Source organism: Malaya genurostris, chromosome 2 (assembly GCF_030247185.1).
Source record: "Malaya genurostris strain Urasoe2022 chromosome 2, Malgen_1.1, whole genome shotgun sequence".
Lineage (NCBI taxonomy): Eukaryota > Metazoa > Arthropoda > Insecta > Diptera > Culicidae > Malaya > Malaya genurostris.
In genome coordinates, this window is record NC_080571.1 from 221,125,077 (window position 1) to 221,145,130 (window position 20,054).

Below are 20,054 nucleotides of genomic sequence, written 5' to 3' on the forward strand. Positions count from 1 at the left end.
TGATTGGTATTCAATATACTCAAGTGAACACGGTGTGCAGCAGATAGAAAAAGGCATTCACATATCACACACAATGCAAAAACAGCTATCCAGCGAGCGAAAGGATACAACTGTCGGCATCGTCATCCACTCGCTAGACCAACTACCTTCATCGTTTGCTGCCAGGAGTTGACTGAACAAAACAGGTGTTTTGGCATATTCATTTATTTATTTATTTATTTAATCAACAGACAAATTTAAGTCCTAATGATTGTTTCTAAGAATATTTCAAAAATTTCTCTTATTCGGCTGCGGAAAAAATGAAAATCGAATCCTATAGAAACACCGTTGAAGGTTCGTTGCAATCCAATAACGGCACCGTTGATTCCGTAGTTAGTGCGACGTAGAGGCAATCTGAGGAAGTTGTTGTTGCGGAGAGCTCTGGACCGAACGTTGAGGTTGATTTGACTAAGAAGTGCTGGGCAATCGATATTGTTTGTCAAGACATCGGCAATCAGCATTGCACGGAACAGGTCACGGCGTACTTGCAAAGTATCGAGACCGATAAGTATTCCACGGCTTTCGTAGCTCGGCAGCTGATGAGGGTTGGTCCAGGGCAATTGGCGAAGAGCGAAACGAACGAAACGTCGTTGGATTGACTCGATTTTGAGAACACCATTGACATAGTGAGGGTTCCATATCACCGAGCAGTATTCGAGTGTTGCGCGAACAAGCGAGCAGTAGAGCGACTTCAAACAGTATATATCTGTGAAGCGCTTAGCAGTTCTCACAACAAATCCCAAGCAACGAGAAGCCTTCGTAACTATGTAACCAATATGCTGCTTGTAATTCATTTGTTCGTCTAGATAAACTCCAAGATCCTTGACACAAGTAACTCTTTCAATCGCTACATCATGGAGGCAATAATCAAACCGTAAAGGGTCTTTCTTACGAGTGAACGTGATAATAGAGCATTTGCTAACATTTAGAGCCATACGGTTGATTTTGCATCATCTTGAAAAAATGGTCAGTTGACGCTGAAGGGATGAAGCATCCTCTGCACTCTTGATTACTTGGTTTAACTTTAAGTCATCAGCAAAAAATAGTCGTGGGCTATCCAATGAGTAATTTACATCGTTGAAATATAGGAGGAAAATCAGTGGGCCGAGGTGGCTTCCTTGAGATATGCCGGAAAAAGCAAAGAACTCCTGCGATGGACTGTCATTGATTTTAACCGCCAGTCGTCGATTGTAGAGATAGGATTGCATCCATCAAAGAATACTGGAACCGAAACCCAGCCTATCCAGTTTGGTGATCGTGATTGATTTTATCAAATGCTGCGGAGAGATCTGTATAAATAGCATCCGTTTTGAAGCCATTAGACATAGCATCCATTATGTATGTCGTAAAAGATAGAAGATTAGTAGCAGTTGAGTGTTTCGGCATGAATCCGTGTTGAGTTTCCGCGATGTATTGTTCACAGTGGTCGAAAATTGGCTTTAGAACAACTAAATCAAACAATTTAGAGATTGTCAATGTTCTTTTTGTCTCCTTTTTTTGTGAACTGGAAACATGTAAGAAAATTTCCACATCACGGGAAAGACTCCGGTCGTAAGTGATAGTTGAAACAGTTGGCGTAAGGGGATTACTATTGCACTTGAAAATCTCTTCAAGACTGCCGGGATACCGTCGGGTCCAGCAGAGTGTGAAGGTTTAATGTTTTTGATTGCAGTTAGAACAGCGTTAGCGTCGATATTGATCGAATTCAAAGATTGGCTCTATATGGGAACAATAAGAGCCGCCTGAGAGATTTGGAACGGGCTTAAGGTATCTCTAGAAAAAACGCTGGAAAATTTTCTCATAAACATATCGCTTATCTCTTGCGTGCAGGAACCAGTTTGTTGTTCGTAAAACATAGTCGAAGGTAGGTCCAACTCCTTTCTAAGCTCGTTAACACGTTTCCAAAATGATTGTGGATGGGACTTTTGCCTTGTCTGCACATTGCGCAAATAGTTCGAGTAGCAACGCTTGGCTGTCTGTTTATACGAGGTCTGTTCAAAAAGTTCCCGGATTTTTTTAATTACGCGCGTCTGGAGAGTGCGGTGGTCAAAATTTTTTTTTATTGTGTTGGTACATATGTCCCTAATGTATGGTGAAATTTTCAGCTGTATTCATTGTTTACATTCTGTCTTGTAGCGGCTGGTGTAGACGTGTTTTTTTGAGCTCGGCGATTTTTGTTAGTTTAAACAATGGAAGAATTGAAGAGTCAAAGAATTTGTATTAAATTTTGCGTGAAAAATGAAATAAAGTGTAACCAAGTGTGCGAAATGTTACAGAGAGCCTACGGTGAGTCTGCTATGAAAAAAACAAGTGTTTACGAGTGGTATAAGCGTTTCCAAGATGGCCGCGAAGACGTTGAAGACGACGAACGCTCCGGTCGACCCAGCACGTCAATAATCGATGAAAATGTGGGAAAAGTGGCAAAAATGATTATGGATGATCGCCGAATCACTATTAGAGAAGTTGCTGATGAAGTTGGCATATCAGCTTGCTCATGCCATCATATTTTTTCAAATGTTTTGGCATGAAACGAGTGGCAGCAAAATTCGTTCCAAAACTGCTGAATTTTGATAAAAAAAACAAACGTTTTTTGGCTAAAAACAAGACTTTAATCATGCCACAACCTCCTTATTCACCAGATATCGCTCCGTGTGATTTTTTCCTGTTCCCAAAGTTGAAGAGACCTATGAAAGGACAGCGTTTTTCATCGATTGAAGAGATAAAGGCAGAATCGCTGAGAGTGCTACAGAGCATTACAAAAAGTGACTATCAGGGGTGTTTCGAAGACTGGAAAAAAACGCTGGCATAAGTGTATTATATCTAGGGGGATTACTTTGAAGGGGACCATATAGATGTAGACGAATAAATAAATATTTTTTTAGAAAAACGAGAATTCCGGGTACTTTTGGAACAGACCTCGTATACTTTGTTTATTTGCATGTAATTTTGTCGAAGCACTAAACCACCATTCTTCGAATATTTCTTCAGTGCAGTCCTTTTTAAGCTTTTCAAACGTATTAGCTATGCAGTTTTTCAAGGAGCCTGTTTGGAGGGCTGGCTAAATCGCTTAGGAACGTATTGATCGATTGCATACGTCATAACGTTAGAAAAGGTTTAAGTCGCAAGATTACCATCGTCGTTGTCAAGAATTTCACTCCAGGTCAAGTTAGATAGAAAAACAATGATACTTTTGTATATTTATAGATTCCGTTTGGTGCGACAGTTTGTATTGTGCAAGTCGAACGAGAGGATGACATCATTATGGCATGCTGAGATTGGCTCATGGAAACAGGTCAATTTAAATCGATTTTTCAATGATAAAATGTTTTCGAATCTATTGGTAGTTAAATTATATCCATCCATCAACAATTCAGAAAGTTATAAGCATTCAAAATTATGATAGGAAACTGTTACGTGTCTAGTTTTGCATTCTTTAAATGACACCTGGCCCTGTTTTATGAAGAGTAAGGCATTTTTAATGCCAAAAGGTACTGTACACAGTCGAATAAGTGCTTAAAAGTTATAGCATGCATCAATATTGAAAATCGTCTTCAACTTTGCTTTCAAAGTACGCTTTATCATGTAGAGTGCTCAAAACTCCTAACACTGGGATAGGATGGCAAAGTTAAACACACAAAAATATCAATATCTTTGTTGAAAGAGGACGGCTATGGCTTGTTGAATAGATATTACGGTAAGGAATCTTAGTTTTTGAATATGTTTAGTAGTCAAGGTTGTATTGAATTTAATTTTATTTCACCTCTATTTTAACCATTAGGTCTTTCGTCGCGGGAAAGTTTTTAAGGTTACTTGTGACAGATAAGACCAGAGTAAGTTATGGTTGAAATGATTAGAATGTATCAAAGTTTGAAAATAATTTTCATTCATATTACTCATAAGAACCGATATTTTATGAATACTTTCGAAGCAAGCACTTTGCGTGCTACGGACAGTGAAATGAGACCGGCAATGATTAAGAAAATTCCTAATGCCAAAAGATCTGGGGTACTGAATCCCCTGGTTATTAATAGCTTCGAAAGGCTGATCGAGCTTCAATCTCAAACAAGATTCATGACAGTATATTTTAACCATATGTCCCAGGAAATAAATCCTTCATGATATATTCCTATCCGTGTCAGCCTCCTAACTTGACTCAACTTTATTTTTCGACATATCCATGCAACGCGAAGTGCGTGGAATCCCGGTTCACCTACGCTCTATGGAAATCCCAACAATATTTTCGAGTAAGTTCAGGCATATAAATTCTGAGAAAATGTTTTACACGGACGGATCGCGAATTGAAGAAGCGACAGGGTTTGGTATGTTCAACAATAATGTTTCGGCCTCATTTAGGCTTCAAGAACCTGCATCTGTTCATATAGCAGAGTTAGCAGCAGTTCATTATAGTTTGAGAGTAATCGTCACATTATCTCCAAACCATTATTTTCTCTTCACAGATCGTCTGAGTGCAATTGAAGCCATTCGTTCAAACATGACTGGCAAGAATGAACCGTTTTTCTTGGGCAAAATAAAACAGTGCCTGAACAACATATTGAACAATAATTATCTAATCACTATAGTCTGGGTCCCGGCTCATTGCTCCATTCCAGGCAATGAAAGAGCCGATATTTTAGCCAAACGTGGTGCTATTGAGGGAGAAATTTATGAGAGACCGATTGCTTTCAACGAATTCTATAGCGCGACTCGCCAAAGAACACTTGCCAGCTGGCAATCTTCTTGGGATAAAGATGGTCTGGGTCGGTGGATACACTCAATTATTCCTAAAATATCGACAAATGCATGGTTCAAGGGACTGGAAATGAGTAGGGATTTCATTCGTGTGATGTCCAGACTCATGTCCAATCACTACACGTTAGATGCACATCTCCTTCGCCGAGAATAATCATTGTGCTTGTGGAGAAGGCTATCGCGATATTGATCATATCGTTTGGATTTGCGTGGAGTATCGTGAAGTCAGATCTCAACTAATAAATTCTGTGCGTGCCCAAGGTAGACTATCCAATGCCCCAGTTCGAGACATTCTTGCTTGTCGTGACCTTCCATACATGAAACTTCTTTATTATTTCATAAAGATAATTGGAGTTTCAATTTAATAAAGGACACTTTTAAGATTTAGTTCTGATTCCAGCTGCGACCATGAGTTCAACCAATAGCTAAATTAGAATAGAAATTATATAATGATACAAACAAACTCGAAATTATCAACAAAATGTCTGAAAATACCAGCTTATATTATAATTTATAGAAGTTAATCGTTTGGTTCAAATAATATTTCCGAGTAGATTTCATAAATAATGGAGAATTACCTAAGATGATATTTAAGTAATGAGAAGAACATGTTTTAATAAATTTAAATCGTTGTGACTATTTCAGAATTATATTAGGATAAGAATTTTATGTAAAAGTGATGCTACGGCGAAGAAAAACTTATGTAAACTGCCTTCAGAAATAAACGTATTTATGAAAAAAAAGAGATTTGGGACTACACCATATAATTTTTGTAAACGCACAATTATTGAGCTATTCGTTCTATAGTTTACTCTATTAGAAAATTTTCTACCAAACCATAGAGATATCTGAAAAAATAATTTCTGAATATTTATGCATTGGTGTACCAGAAGAGTCAAGGGAACTTATTCTCCAAGTGTTAACCTAAACAAAGTAAGAGGCTCCTGGGTTGGCTGATGTTTACTTTGTTGGTGACATGATGCATCTTATTGAAACACATCTTAGCATAAATTACACTCTGCCTTTCTGAATACCATCGAGACACCACGAGGAAAAGAAGCTTTTGTGATAGTCAGGAGCCAGTTGGCTTCCTTTACTCACTTATCGGATCGGATTTGTGCAAGACAAGCGAGTTTACTGGGTATCCAAAACTCTCGGTAAACTCGGCTTCGCCTGATACTGTTTGTTACTGAAAAGGAACCTTGCTTACCTTCCGTTTTGCCATCATATCACATTGCCAGCAAAATCGAGCACCTTATCCAGGACATATCAGCTTGTTTTAAGCGAAGGATAATTAATTTAATGCTTGATTGAACAAACAATTCCTCGTTTATGTTTCATGCTTAAATTAATGTATGTGTACACCGTACATAGGACTGACATAAAGCTTGGGCCTTGAATACGCTATAATTGGATAAGCTTCAGTCTTGTTTGAACATACATCCATCTATTTACCGACGCATATTGCCTGTGCTGGCATACTGAGCGAACACTGGCTAATGGAATGGAGATACACTTTGGTACATAATTGATGCTTTAATGAGAGATGTGTGTATCCAGACACGTGCGTGATCAAATGTAGACAACGGCAGTGAGCAATTTTGCAGCACTAATCATTGTGCTTAGAATGTGTACTGATGACAAAACATCTTTTAGGAGCAAAATGGAAAGATTTGATTTAATAATACACGAGGTGTATCTGATGATCCCCTAAGTGACGCAAATGGAAAACTGTCTACAACTCCGGGTCTGTACAAATCATGGGTAAAAAAAAACATCAAATAAAAAGATGGCTTTTTGGGCAATTGGTTTCTCGTCAAAACATTTATTTTTCGTAAACGGCCGTTCATTCCCATTCCAATCAGGTTGTCAAGATCGCTATATTTCTGCATGTTTGAATATGTAACAATTTTATGCAATAGCTTTTTTTAGAGCAGATTGTACTGATTTCTACAAACTTAGATTCAAATGGAAGAAATGATCGCATATAAAATTCCTGAATTTTACTTGGATGCGACTTCTAGTTCCGGAGTGCACTCACTTTCCTTGGAAACAGATCGACCGATTTTCAAAAACGTAGATTCAGATATTATACATAATATAACATACGAACATGTACAAAATTCCTGAATTCCGTTCCAATTTCATTTAGGTTCCAGGGTTACGAGATGGTTCGTGTGGTTGCGAGAGTACCAGAAATGGTTATCAAAAGCTGTAAAAAAAGGTCTCCCATATTCTTCTGAGATGGCAAAGAAAATATCCACGAACTTACATTCAAATTAAGGGCATTTATGTTCCACAAGTGGCTGCGAATTTAAGCGAGATTCGACATCTGGTTCCGACAGTTTGTGGTGATGAGAGTAAAAAAGTGGGTAATGTCAGAGACATAATTATAAGACGTGAATACCAATAAATCCGACATGCTTTTTCCATATTTCCGAATATCGATAACTGTACGAACCAGTTAATTGATTGTGTACAATTTGCAAACTTTCAATGCTCCACTTGCAAAATTGTAACGGTATAAGACGGAATACAAGGTTGTGCAGAGGACAAAACCGACCACGATGATATTAAAAATGCAATGTTCAAATTCATTCGAATTAGAAAAATTCTCAACAAATCTATTGTGGCCATATAGAACTACTAAATTAGAATTGGAATCAATATAAAATTAATTTCATAAACTTTCTTGTCAACTCCATCTCGAAAATACAGATTATATAGCTATTTGAAAAAATATCTACAAACCGAAAGCCGCCATATTGTATTTCAAGAATTCTTTAACTATAAATATAAATTATTGATAAACACTCGAGAATCGTGAATGAAAAGTATCTATAATTCCAATAATATGTACTTATAACCAAGGGGTTCATCATTGTAACTCAAAAACCGAATTGGGCTCAAAACTAATCAAATTTGAAGTTCAAGTTTAATGGAACTCACATCGACATCTTGGAGACAGCTCAGTACAGTATTGAACAGAACAGAATGCACTCTTACTTTTGTTCAGCTGAATAGCACGTACCTGCTCAAGCTTGAAATGCATTCTAACATTTAGCAAAACTGTAGTTTCTTGAACCAAAACCTGTTTTAATCAATCTAGTGGTGTAATGATGTCTTTCTCATATCAATCATTCTATCATATATAATACTGTGGTATTCTTCAAAATAATTTTCTTCGATTCTTGAAAGGATAACCGGAATCGGTTTGTTTGAACGTCTACTGATAAAAAACTATCAATTGGAAAAGATTTGAGATCGATTTAACAATTTTTTTTGCGGTTTTTCGCTCTTTCCAGTGATGGTATATAATTTTTAACACACTTTACCCTATAATTCCGGATCCGGATGAAATTCAGGAATTCCGTATGGGACCACAGAACCTTTCATTTGAACCTAAGTCTATGGAAATCGGTCGCGCCATCATGAAAAAAGTTAGATCACATATTTTAATTATTTTGCACATTTTACTCCATAACTCCGCTACCGGAAGTCAGATTCAAATGAATTCAGAAATTGAATATGGGAGCTAAAGAGCTGTCATTTGAATTTAAGTTTGGAAAATCGGTACAGCCATCTTCGAAAAAAGTTGATGCACTTATTTTCACATTTTTTTGCACATTTTACTCTTTAATTTCGGAACCGGAAGTCGGGTCCAAATAATATTCAGGAATTTTGTATGGGACCACAAAACCTTTCATTTGAATCTAAGTTTGTGAAAATCGGTTCAGGCATCTCCGAGAAAAGTTAGTGCAAATAAACGTTACACACACACACACACGCACACACACACACACACACACACACACACACACACACACACACACACACACACACACACACACACACACACACACACACACACACACACACACACACACACACACACACACACACACACACACACACACACACACACACACACACACACACACACACACACACACACACACACACACACACACAAACACACACACACACACACACACACACACACACACACACACACACACACACACACACACACACACACACACGCAAACACACATACACACACACACACAGATTGCATAACCTTTCTTGATTGACAATTTCCAATCGTTCACAGATAAAAGATAAGAATGAGAGGAAATGGTGATGAGTCACCTACTTTCCGGAAGGACGCCGACTCATCTTTCTCTTCCATAGGTATCACGTAGCTCTAGATTTGGGTAGGTATGAGGTATTGGCTTCGCTCTAACCTAGCGACACGACCATGGTATGAGATGGAATCAAAAATGAAAAGAAAAGTTTCATCATGAAGTGCAAAAACGAAAGTTAAAACAATTTCACCGACAACATCATTCCTGTTGAATCGGGAGTCCAATCTTCATGATCACTAGTTCCGTGTACTTTAAAACACAGAAGATCGGTAATGACGAAACCAATTTAACGTATAGAAGATCGTTAATTCGATAAATAATTCAAGTTCACTTCTATTCTGTATAAAATCATAATCTTTCAAACTTCATTAATCAAATGGAAGCGAAAATTTTGTACGTTAAACGATCCTTTTCCCATTAATTATTTAACCAAGAAGTTACAAAAAAACAATGGATGGCGAAGCAGTTGAATGCCACTCGGAAAGCAATTTTCGATCGCCTGAGAGCTATGGTAAAAATACACAACGGTAGATAAATGGGTTCCACACAAACTGAACGAAAATGAGATGGAAATACGAAAAAAAAAACTCAAATTATCTTTTTACGCTATAAAAGAAAGAGTTTTTTGGCAGCAACTCCGAATGTTTCAATAACATCTACAAAGCTTTCTCGAACAATATCGGATAATCCAGCTAGTAGTATAAAACTATGAAATTTTCATGAATATTATAAAAATTGTTCTATTGTTTCTCAACCACCCACTAATTTTTCCGTGAACAATACAAACAAAGTTTGTAACTGTAGTATTTTCGTGTTTGGCATTCCCGTGAATTTCATCCGTCATGTTTCGATTCAAACTCTATAATCAGGAGAATTAAAAGTCGCTTTTTAAACAACGCCTTTTAACTTCTCGGAAACCGGGCCAATTTTCCAACTCGTAAATCTTTTCAACCGAATCCTGGCGAATTTCGTTCCCCGGGGGATGCCATTTCACCAGAAATTTCCACTATAGCATATTGTTACACGCATTCACTTTCGTAGTTCTACCGAAACTATTTGTAAAGCCAAATCGTGGCACGGTACCTGGGCTGGCGGATGGAGTTTCGGTGAAACTGATGTAAGCCGTGTTGAGCCGTTAATGAAACATGGCTGCCGTATGTGAGCGAAAACCGCATACCGCGGCTGTGCTGGAATCCCTGATACTTTTAGGGTCTCCACTAGGTGTTGCCTAGGCTGGTAATGCCAACGAAAACGCGACGGTTTCAACACGGCACTCAGTAGAACGAATTAAACAATGAAAAAGTAATGTGCACTTTTTCGTGTGTGGTAAAGCTGGCAAAACATTTAACATTTTCTTCGGAGCAGATCGGTGCGCCGTCAATGGCACTGGGAATCGAATATTTTTTAGACTCAACAATCTTTGCCAATGTTCAAGAGAATATTGTTGTTGATAATAATGGTTAAAACTCGTTTGTTGCTACAAAAAAATATTAACGTGATAATAAAAAATCTGCATCATAGCGAGCAAAGTGTCATGAATATGTTCATCGCGATTTGATCGAGTTGCTATGTAAAGTGGCTTAGAACGTGACAGCATTTTCTTGCAAGTTTGTCACGTCAATGATATAGCTGTCAGTGGTTCCTTTCACCTTCGCGTCAACGTGTCTTTGATCGCTTATAACTATAGTTTTTCTGGATCGATTTCATATATTTTTGTTATCTTAGAGGGAATTTAATCATGAAAACGATAAACTATTCTTCATACCTCACTTTTAAAAAATCTTTATGGGTTTTTGGTCAAAAGTAGAACACACTTCCACATGTTTTCTTTAAAAAACCAGAACAAATCGATATAGAAATGATAAAAACCTTTTCTAGCCTTGTTATATCTGCTACTTGAAAGGTAAAGAGTAGAAGAATACGATTTAATGACTCGTTTTACGGTTCTCTCCGAAAGGCATATTTTCTTAAGCAACTGAACTAACGAAAAACTACACGAGCAGAAAACCGATTCTGTTAATTTGATGAGTCATGATTTCAGAGAACAAGTGTATTTTTATGTTATGATTATACATCATGATCAAAAGTTATCGGATTATGGACTATCTGATCATTTTTGGCAAAAATCGAAGCGTAACGCACATTTCATTTATGGATAAAACTTCAGGGGCATTGATGTTATCATGATCTTCTTTGTAGTATACATTTAGGAGTTATGTCTAAAATAAAGAAATAGCAAATGAACGGCTGTTTTCGAACAGCCAAATAGTGAGTCTCTTCAAAAGATATTCAAAAAATGTTGAATCATTTTCAGTGTTAAAGTAAAATATTGTGGTTTCGAACAACGGTGCAAAGACCGTGTGTTCTCTAAACGGTAAATGTTTATTACTTCGGATATGCTTTCAAACTTTTTTGTACATATACAGGGTCCGCCATCTAACATTTTTTTTAACTAGCAACTATTTTGACATTGGTAACCTTAATGTCACTTCTGATTTGACAAAAACTTAGTTTTTCCCTTTCGCTGAACAAAAATAGTTAATGTTATCGTTATCGCTTCGCCAACTGGGCTGGCGATCAGCTTGAAGAAGACGTCGATTTTTGCCAAAAAATCATCTTCTCGGATGAAGCACATTTTCATCTCGGCGGGTATGTTATTAAGCAAAATTGTCGCATCTGGGGGACGAAAAACCCGCACGCTATCATGGAGAAGCCGATGCATCCTCAGAGAGTGACGGTTTGGTGCGGATTTTGGTCTGACGGCATCATTGGGCCATTTTTCTTCGAAAATGAGGCAGGAGCCGCCGCCACGGTCAATGGTGAGCGCTACCGCGCCATGATTAGCAATTGGTTCTTCCCGTTACTTGAAGAGGAAGACTTGGACACCATTTGGTTCCAACAAGACGGCGCTCCGTGCCACACAGCCAACGATCGATCTTCTGCGCACAGTCTTCGAAGATCGAATTATCAGTTGAAATTCGGATGTCGTTTGGCCGCCTCGGAGCTATGATTTGACGCCGTTGGACTATTATCTTTGGAGGGCTAACAAAGATAAGTGTTATGTGGACAATGCAGAGACAATTCAAGCCTTGAAGGACAACATTCGTGCAGCCATAGCTGAAATAAAGCTACATACAATCGAAAATGTACTTCAAAACTGGACCAACCGTATGGCATACTGTAAGGCCAGCTGAGGCAGCCATTTGAATGAAATCCTTTTCCACAATCAACCGGAAGGATTGTACTTTAATATGAAAAAATAAATTTTGAAATCGGATGAACCGTTTGTGTTTTATTGCATGTTTAAAAAAAAGTGTCATGGCGGACCCTGTATTTGTCAAACCAGTTTAACGTCAACAGTCAAATATACTGCATATTAAAATCTTGACAATATTTCTGTTGGAAACCGCGGTGTAGTTGAACCTTTTTTTTGCATAAACCGTTTCAGAAATGATTTTATACTTAAATAGTGTACACTTTTCAAATAAATTAATTCAATTGTGCACTGGACAATATTCTGTGAAATCAAATCAGTCTGTGATATTTTTATGAGCATTATACTGAGTAGTTAGGCGAGGACATTCTTATGTTTACTATTAGATGGTGTTTTAAATTCAAAGTCGAATATATTTTACGGTTTCTGATAGCTATCGAAATTTAATTCTAACAACAACAAAAACATCAATAGTAAAAATATCCCTTCAGTTGTAAATATTAAAAAATTATTTACTTAAAAATATTGTGTTTGTCAAATAAAACATGTAACCGTACAGAGTCTGCTCGTGGTCTTACATGATGTTATTTGTCTGTCAATCGGATTATCGATATACAACAAATAATTCCAAACTATTAGGTAAATATTTCACCGAATCAAGTACAAAAGAAGTGGTTTGATTAAATAATGAAATTTAATTTAATCGATAATTAAATTAGAATGCTGACAACTTATTATCAAAAAATTAATTTTTAAATAAGGAAAAGTAGACATGGACAATAGATTTGGCACAAATTTCCACGAAGAGTGTAGTCGAGTGTGCATATAAAAGCTGCCCCAAACAGAAATTAAATTGATATAAACTGTTTGAAAAGGTTTGTATTGGAGATGATTTTTCCAAAGTTTCCACCCTTTATCTGCCATATTTGTGGAGTTGGGGTGGTTTTTCTGATTTTTATTTTATTTAATTTTTTCAACTATCTCTTTAGCAAAAAATTTAATAAAAAATCAGAAATAGTTTAGATACTATGATTTTGTTTCAGAATTTTTCAAAATGTATTTCAAATGAAAAAAATGTTCAAAACTTGCAATTTTGGTACTACTCTAGATTTTACATCAAAAATAAATCAGTTGTGATTAAATTACGCTGTATTTTTCCAGATTATTAAAAATATAAGAAAAAACGAATATAATATCAGATTTTTAACAGAATAAATCTTTCGAAAAACCATGCGTCTCCATCAAATGATCATCCGATGGAGACGCATGGTATTTAGTTCTGAAATCATACACCAGTCGCCTTCAAAACTAAATACCTTGGGTTTTCATCTACAGCTTTAGTTGACGGCTTGAGTATTAACGTAATTATTAATGATAAAATAATTTCATTCCTTATGTTATTTACACACGCCCGCACGCCTTTCTCGATTTCCCAAACAATAATAGATAGAATGCACTAATGAACATGTGTCGTAGTGGACCGTTGCAATTCATAAGGAACGACCAGTGAGGGAAACATGATTCAGAACTAATGAATTGACAAATATGTAGTTTTTAATATACTGAACTAATAAGTAATTTTTCTAACATTCATTGCATTCAAATCAATGTAAGTACATAGTAGTTAACTTTAATAACTTATTTTTGATATATTTAGTGTAGTAAGCTTTAAAGAAATAAAAATATAGTTCTTTTGCAGACAAAAATATTCACCAGACACTATGAAGTCGATATTCACCAGAGTTATGTGCGAAGTCGACGAGAATCTAAAACCTAAGAGAAAAACCAAAAAGAGGACTTCAGCTATCAGTTTGAGGACAAACTGTTCGTCAACGGTGTATGAATAGCCAAGTTGCCTGAAATTTCTCTATAATCTGCAATCAAATAATTGAATATAATAAATGTAAAATGACTTATCAGGTTATAAATGAAACTTTAAACCGCATATTACAACCTAAATATTTGTCAATTCATTAGTTCTTGTTTATATTTCTCTCGCTGGTCCTTCTTTATGAAATACAACCGTCCGCTGGCAATGTGTTCACTAATGCGTTCAAACGAACTGTTTCCCTACATCATTGCTAGTTAAATCAAGCCAGTCGTGCGGGCGTGTGTAAATAACAGTACTCAAGCCCTCAACTCAAATTGTAGATGAAAACGCATGGTATTTAGCTCTGAAGGTGACTGGTGTATGATTTCAGAACTAAATACCATGCGTCTCCATCGGATGATAATTTGATGGAGACGCATGGTTTTTCGAATGATTTTTTTTAAGTCCGATATTATACCCGTTCACATTTTTTTAAAAATCTGAAAAAATACAGTTTAAACTCGAAAATTTGAATATTTTTTACATGAAATACATTTCAAATAATATCATGAAAAAATCATGATTTTTGTAAAATGTTTTGCTAAAGAGTTTTTTGAAAAAATTTAATAAAATGAGAATCAAAATAATCACCCTAATTCTACAAATATGGCAGTCAAGGGTGTAAGTTTTGAGGAATTCATCTCAAATTATATCATTTTAATTTCTGTTTGAGGGCAGTTTTTATTTGCATACCTGTCTACATCCTTTGCAATTATTGAAATGGTTATGAAATGAAATGGTTATGAAATGGCTTGCACATTCATGAGGCAAGTTAACCTTTTGAACTAAGTTTTGTGATCTAAATTACGTGACCACTAATGGCATCGCATCTGTTTCGTCATCATATTATTGATTGAAAAATTTCGAATATCTCAACATTCGATTTGCATGGGTCCAGAAAAAAACATTTACCCGAGAACTCGCAAGTTTACGCGCAGCATTATTGCGACCAATCTTTGAACTAACAACAGTTGTACAAGCGAGATCGCGTTTTGCTGCAAAGAAGTGCGCCTATACTGGTTTTGACGTATCGAAATTGTTAAGCAAAGCAAAGCCTTGGTATTACATTCCTGTAGTGGAATTTGACCTTCTGTTTCAACAGACTTCGCAGCCGGTTCAGAGTGTACAGAACCATTGCATGGCTGGTGCTACGATTCTACTGCCACTACGAATCCTTCCAGGTCGGGGCTAGAACATACGACAACTGGATTGTAAGACCAGTGCCCTATGCATTGAACCGTCAACCCGGGACATTCAGAATTGGTAAGCATTTTTCATAAAAGCAACGTAAATGTAAAAATATTGATAAAAACACAAATCATTCTTCAGCATAAACGCACAGCACCTATGAATCTAACCTGACTTGTGCAGGATGGTAAAGCATCTGTAGCTTTGGTTCAAGAACCAAATTTCTAAAAAGGAAACTTATACGTTAGAAAGTTATTATACCCAGCCTTCGTTGTCTTCAACACGAACGGTATGACTAAAGCACGTGAAATGCCTCGAGCATGCATACTTGCAAATAGTGCTCTCTATATATCGCTCATATCTGAGCTCACAACTCGTGATATTTGTGCTGTCACAGTTGGTCTGACTGTTGATGGCATAGACAGGAAATATGTCTATTGTTCGGCATATTTGCTGCATAACCAACCTTGGCTAAGTGATGATTTCAAAAAGACTGTGTCATGCTGCTACAAAAGTGGTATACCGCTTATAACAGGCAGTGACATGAAAATCATGAAAACCATATCATATCATTTAGGAAAACACAGATATTAATTCGAGAGGCACTGATCTAATGGAGTCTGTGAGCAAGCTTTTGCGAGATCTGGAGGAGAGACGTCTTTGGACGTAACTCTCTGTTCTGATAGAATTTGGCATGAATTGGTAAATTCGCTCATTCCCGATGAGCTCGAACTTTCGTTATCTGTACATAAGTACATCTTCTTGGATCATATGATGATTAAACTTTGTTGAACTCTAACAGTTTGCTAATACCGGAACAATCGGGATATCGTAAGGGTCACTCTTGTGAAACCGCTTTGAACCTAGAATTGGCAAAATGGAAGGAGAAAATTGAAACCAAAGAGAGTTTTTTTCTGTGTTCCTGGATCTGAAGAGAGCCTTTGAAACAATTTCAAGACCATTATTGTTGCAGACATTACGGCGTTTTGGCATCGGGGGAATGGCACATGAATGGTTTAAAAACTATTTATGTGGTAGATCTCAAAAGACTGTTTTTAACGATGTAGTGTCTAGTTCCCTCGGTGATTCACTTGGTGTGCCTCAGGGAAGTGTGTTAGGTCCTATTCTATTTATTATGTATATTAATGATATGAAGCGAGTCTTACGTTTCAGTGATATAAATTTGTTTGCTGATGATACTGTTCTGTTCATTACGGCTAAAGATTTCAATGAAGCTGCTGAACATTTAAACGAGGATCTAAGTTCGCTGGTTCGATGGTTAAATTTTAAGCAACTGAAACTAAACGTCGCGAAAACTAAATATATGGTTATTTCTTCTGTTAGCACCGGTCATGACTAATTCTAAAATGTAGTAGATATACCTCCTCAGATTTTCTACTGAACGCATTACAATGGCTTTCAGTGAAACAGAGAATTTACTACTTAACCATGGTATTTATTTTCAAGATCTTAAATGGCATGCTGCCTCGATATTTGTGTGATCGAATTGAAAGAGGAACTGATTTACACCGCTACAATACTCGAAACGCATCTGATGCTAGAACACCAAGCTTTTTGTTAGCCAGGTCGCAAAACTCATTATTGTACAAGGGAATAAGTTGTTTCGATTCGATGCTAAGCGAATTTCCGAATTCAAACGCGCAACGACATTGGTGGATTTCAGAAAGTTATGTATTTCACACATAAAGTCCGCTATGTAAGCAAATATTTAGTTAGTTCAAATTTGTTAGATGTTTTATTTTTATTTTTACGTATTACGAATTGTATTTTCTTTTTGTTTATATATATTATTGTGAGACGTATTAAGTTACTGTGTTCTGTAAGATGATGATGGATTTTTAGTTTGTTTGAGAGTTAAAAATAATGAGCAGTCTACAAACGATTGAGCCTCGCGCGCGAAGCAGGTAGTGACTATTTGGAAAGCGATCAAGACTGGCCGAAGAGCCTTAGCATTCGGTGTGTTAAGTTTGCTCTTGGCCTTGATCGCAAGGTTTGATTAATAATTTAAGGAATAGATTCGGTAAACTAATTGGGATCGACAGTTGTTGATGGAATTGGACTTGGCTCTGCTCATCGGCAGTCTCGTTACTCCATCGTAGCTGATGTGTGTAGCGATGAACTGGTCCGGCGGGAAGGGTCAAGTGAATTACTGTCTGATACTGGTAAAGATATCGGGTTCGATTCCTGATGTGATCAAGGATCTTCCCGGGTTGGAAATTTGCTTGATGAACCCTGGATAGTAAATCCGAAATATTTGCATGTTATTTTGTGGTCAGTCGTTCTTTAGAAGAAGAATCAATACCTGCTAGATTAATCAGATCGTTTTCTTTTTCTTTATTTTTACGTTTCGTCTTTGACTCATCAGTGCAGAGCAGTTCAAATTGAACTGCTTAGTGCTAAACTCGGCAGTTCAATTTGAACCGCTAAGCAGACGTAAAGTTTCTGCTACTTACAGAACACTTTTTGTTTTGCAACGAAGTGCAATGTCTTTTCTGACGTGCCGAACGAAAACGTGTTTTCGACTATTTCTGGCCGATGCAGGTATGGTCATTTAGGGGTTAGCCAAATTTTGTGCTAGGGCACATAACCGTTTTCATTATTTTTACGTTTCGTCTTTGACTCATCAGTGCAGAGCAGTTCAAATTCGTTTTCTTTTGTTTACTGGTTAAGATATGTGCAAAATAACTCGTTCTGCTCACACCTTTCCAGGGGTATGAGGTGGGACCATCATCATCATTAAACTTGATATTGTCACATATCGTAATCCCAAATCTACAAACTGGGAGCTCTATGAAGAGCGCTTGGTGACTAGATTTTACGAGTACCAACCAACAATTGAAACTCAATGAGACAAACTCATTCATAGTTGCAGCATATGAGGAGGCTTGTCCACTTCGGAATGTAATGCGAGCTACTAGAGGAACTTCTTGGTGGAATACTGAACTTGCTAGACTAAGGAAACTATGCAGAAGAGCTTGGAACCGCCGACGCATGGATGGGTCGGAGGCGTTCGTGTCGGCTCGAAGTGTTTAAAAAACTGGGGAGGTTCCGGAAGAAAAAGGTCGAATAATTGGCAAAGAAGTATTTTTTGTGGCAGGCAATCTGTAGCTACGGCAAATTTTTGTCTGTTGCATGCTAGTTCAAGTGTAATCTTTGCATACATTTGTTATTACACCATTAGGTGAATTAAAACAAGAATTTCCGAATTCAACTACCTTGCCTTAATTCATTTCCTTTAATTTCATTACAACACGCATATCACCGTATCGGCGTCACGGTTTGTCCAAACGGCGCCGTTCAGTAAAATTGCTTCGGCTCACTTATCTATTTCCGAGTGAGAGAACTGCACGTGTTCGGTGCAACAAATGCCCAAAAAATAAACGCAGTACTTTGGTAGAGTAAGTTTTTGATAAATTATTGTATTTGTTCATAATTTAGCAAGTTTAAGGAAATGCTTCCCGCGCTTCCATGCATTTGAATAATATGTGAATGTGCATTGTGTAGTGAGATGTCGAAATATAAAATCGTCTGGTTTCGATGCTGAGTGCACCCGTGCTCGTACTCCGAAAGGTTGCTTTCGCGACACTGGGTGGGAAGTACGAGACAGTACTCCAATGGAACACAATGAAATTAGTGCCAAGATGCACGACTAATTTTAGGTCTTTTCCACTTGCACTGATGAAATATGTGAGGAGAACTCTTTTGTGCCGTGGCAAGTTTCAAACTTGAAACAGCAGAAGTCAAACACGTTGAAAATGAATAGTTCTATAGAACAACATAATTCGATAAACACTGTTCTCACTGTTTGCCGTACACTTTCACTTAGCAAATGGGTTTACTTTGCTTTCAGGAGTATTTCCGGCGGTGACACGACTGGAACGTTCCTCCGGACGGATTTGTTTCCGTTCACCAACGAACCTGTGTATTATTATTTTTTATAAACGATCAACAAACGGGCCATCAGAATCCCATCACACACCATCAATTACGTTGTAAAAGTTTACCGCCAATTATTTATCAATGTCGCTGGAAACCATAACTCACCTGTGATCGGCGGGCTTAGAAAAGTAGTGAATGGGAGCGCCAGGTAGATGATTGCAATTTCCTCCACCGTCAGTCCGGTACTTTGCATGTGGATGGTTAAATACGGCAGCAGCGACGATGTTGCTGAAAGAAAGGAACAAAACTGTATCACGTGTATCGAACGAACGGTGGCTGTTGGTCTAGGTAGGCGGAAGAAGAAAACTCCGGGGAAAAAATTGATCGATTCTTGTGACACCGGCAGCGCGACCATGATAAAAGGGGGAAATAAATGAATTTATAATCAGATTTTTAATGAACTTTTCTTCTGGTACATCCCCAGCGACACAAATGTTTTTTTTTCTGTGCCGTTTGGAGCGATGGTCGGTTTATAGATTGATCGAACATTTTTCTCACCTGCATTGCGAGCAGCGAAATGCGCTCTCCAATCGAGATTGGTTTTGTTCGTGGCGCACAAAAAGGATTATTTTGATATCTATCCGATTTACAACTCTATCGAACGGATTTATCACAGCGTTTTCATTCGTTGGTTGAAAATACAATCCGAGTACCTACTCTATCTTCCCTATAAACTTCAAACGGAATATAATCCTTGATAAAGTAGTTCTATTGGACTTATTATTTGTAATTACTTCAAAACCTATCAGCTGATACCTGGCACTAAGGGATCCAATTACGAACCCGAAAATTATTTTTAAAAACACACAATGAAACAAACTAAGCAAAAAATTCAACCTTATAATGCAACCTTATAATGATATTTCAGAGACTGGAAACCGAGAGC

General features: G+C 37.3%; 1 protein-coding gene across 5 annotated transcripts in view; it reads right to left on the reverse strand.

The window, feature by feature from the left end:
* LOC131427687 (uncharacterized) overlaps nucleotides 1-20,054 on the reverse strand; it is a 133,095-nt gene that overhangs the window by 35,758 nt on the left and 77,283 nt on the right. For all 5 annotated transcript variants that reach the window (XM_058591101.1, XM_058591096.1, XM_058591099.1 and 2 more), the window contains exon 3: nucleotides 19,274-19,396. In XM_058591101.1, coding sequence (XP_058447084.1) covers nucleotides 19,274-19,396 — 123 coding nt within the window. The remainder of the gene's footprint in view (nucleotides 1-19,273; nucleotides 19,397-20,054) is intronic.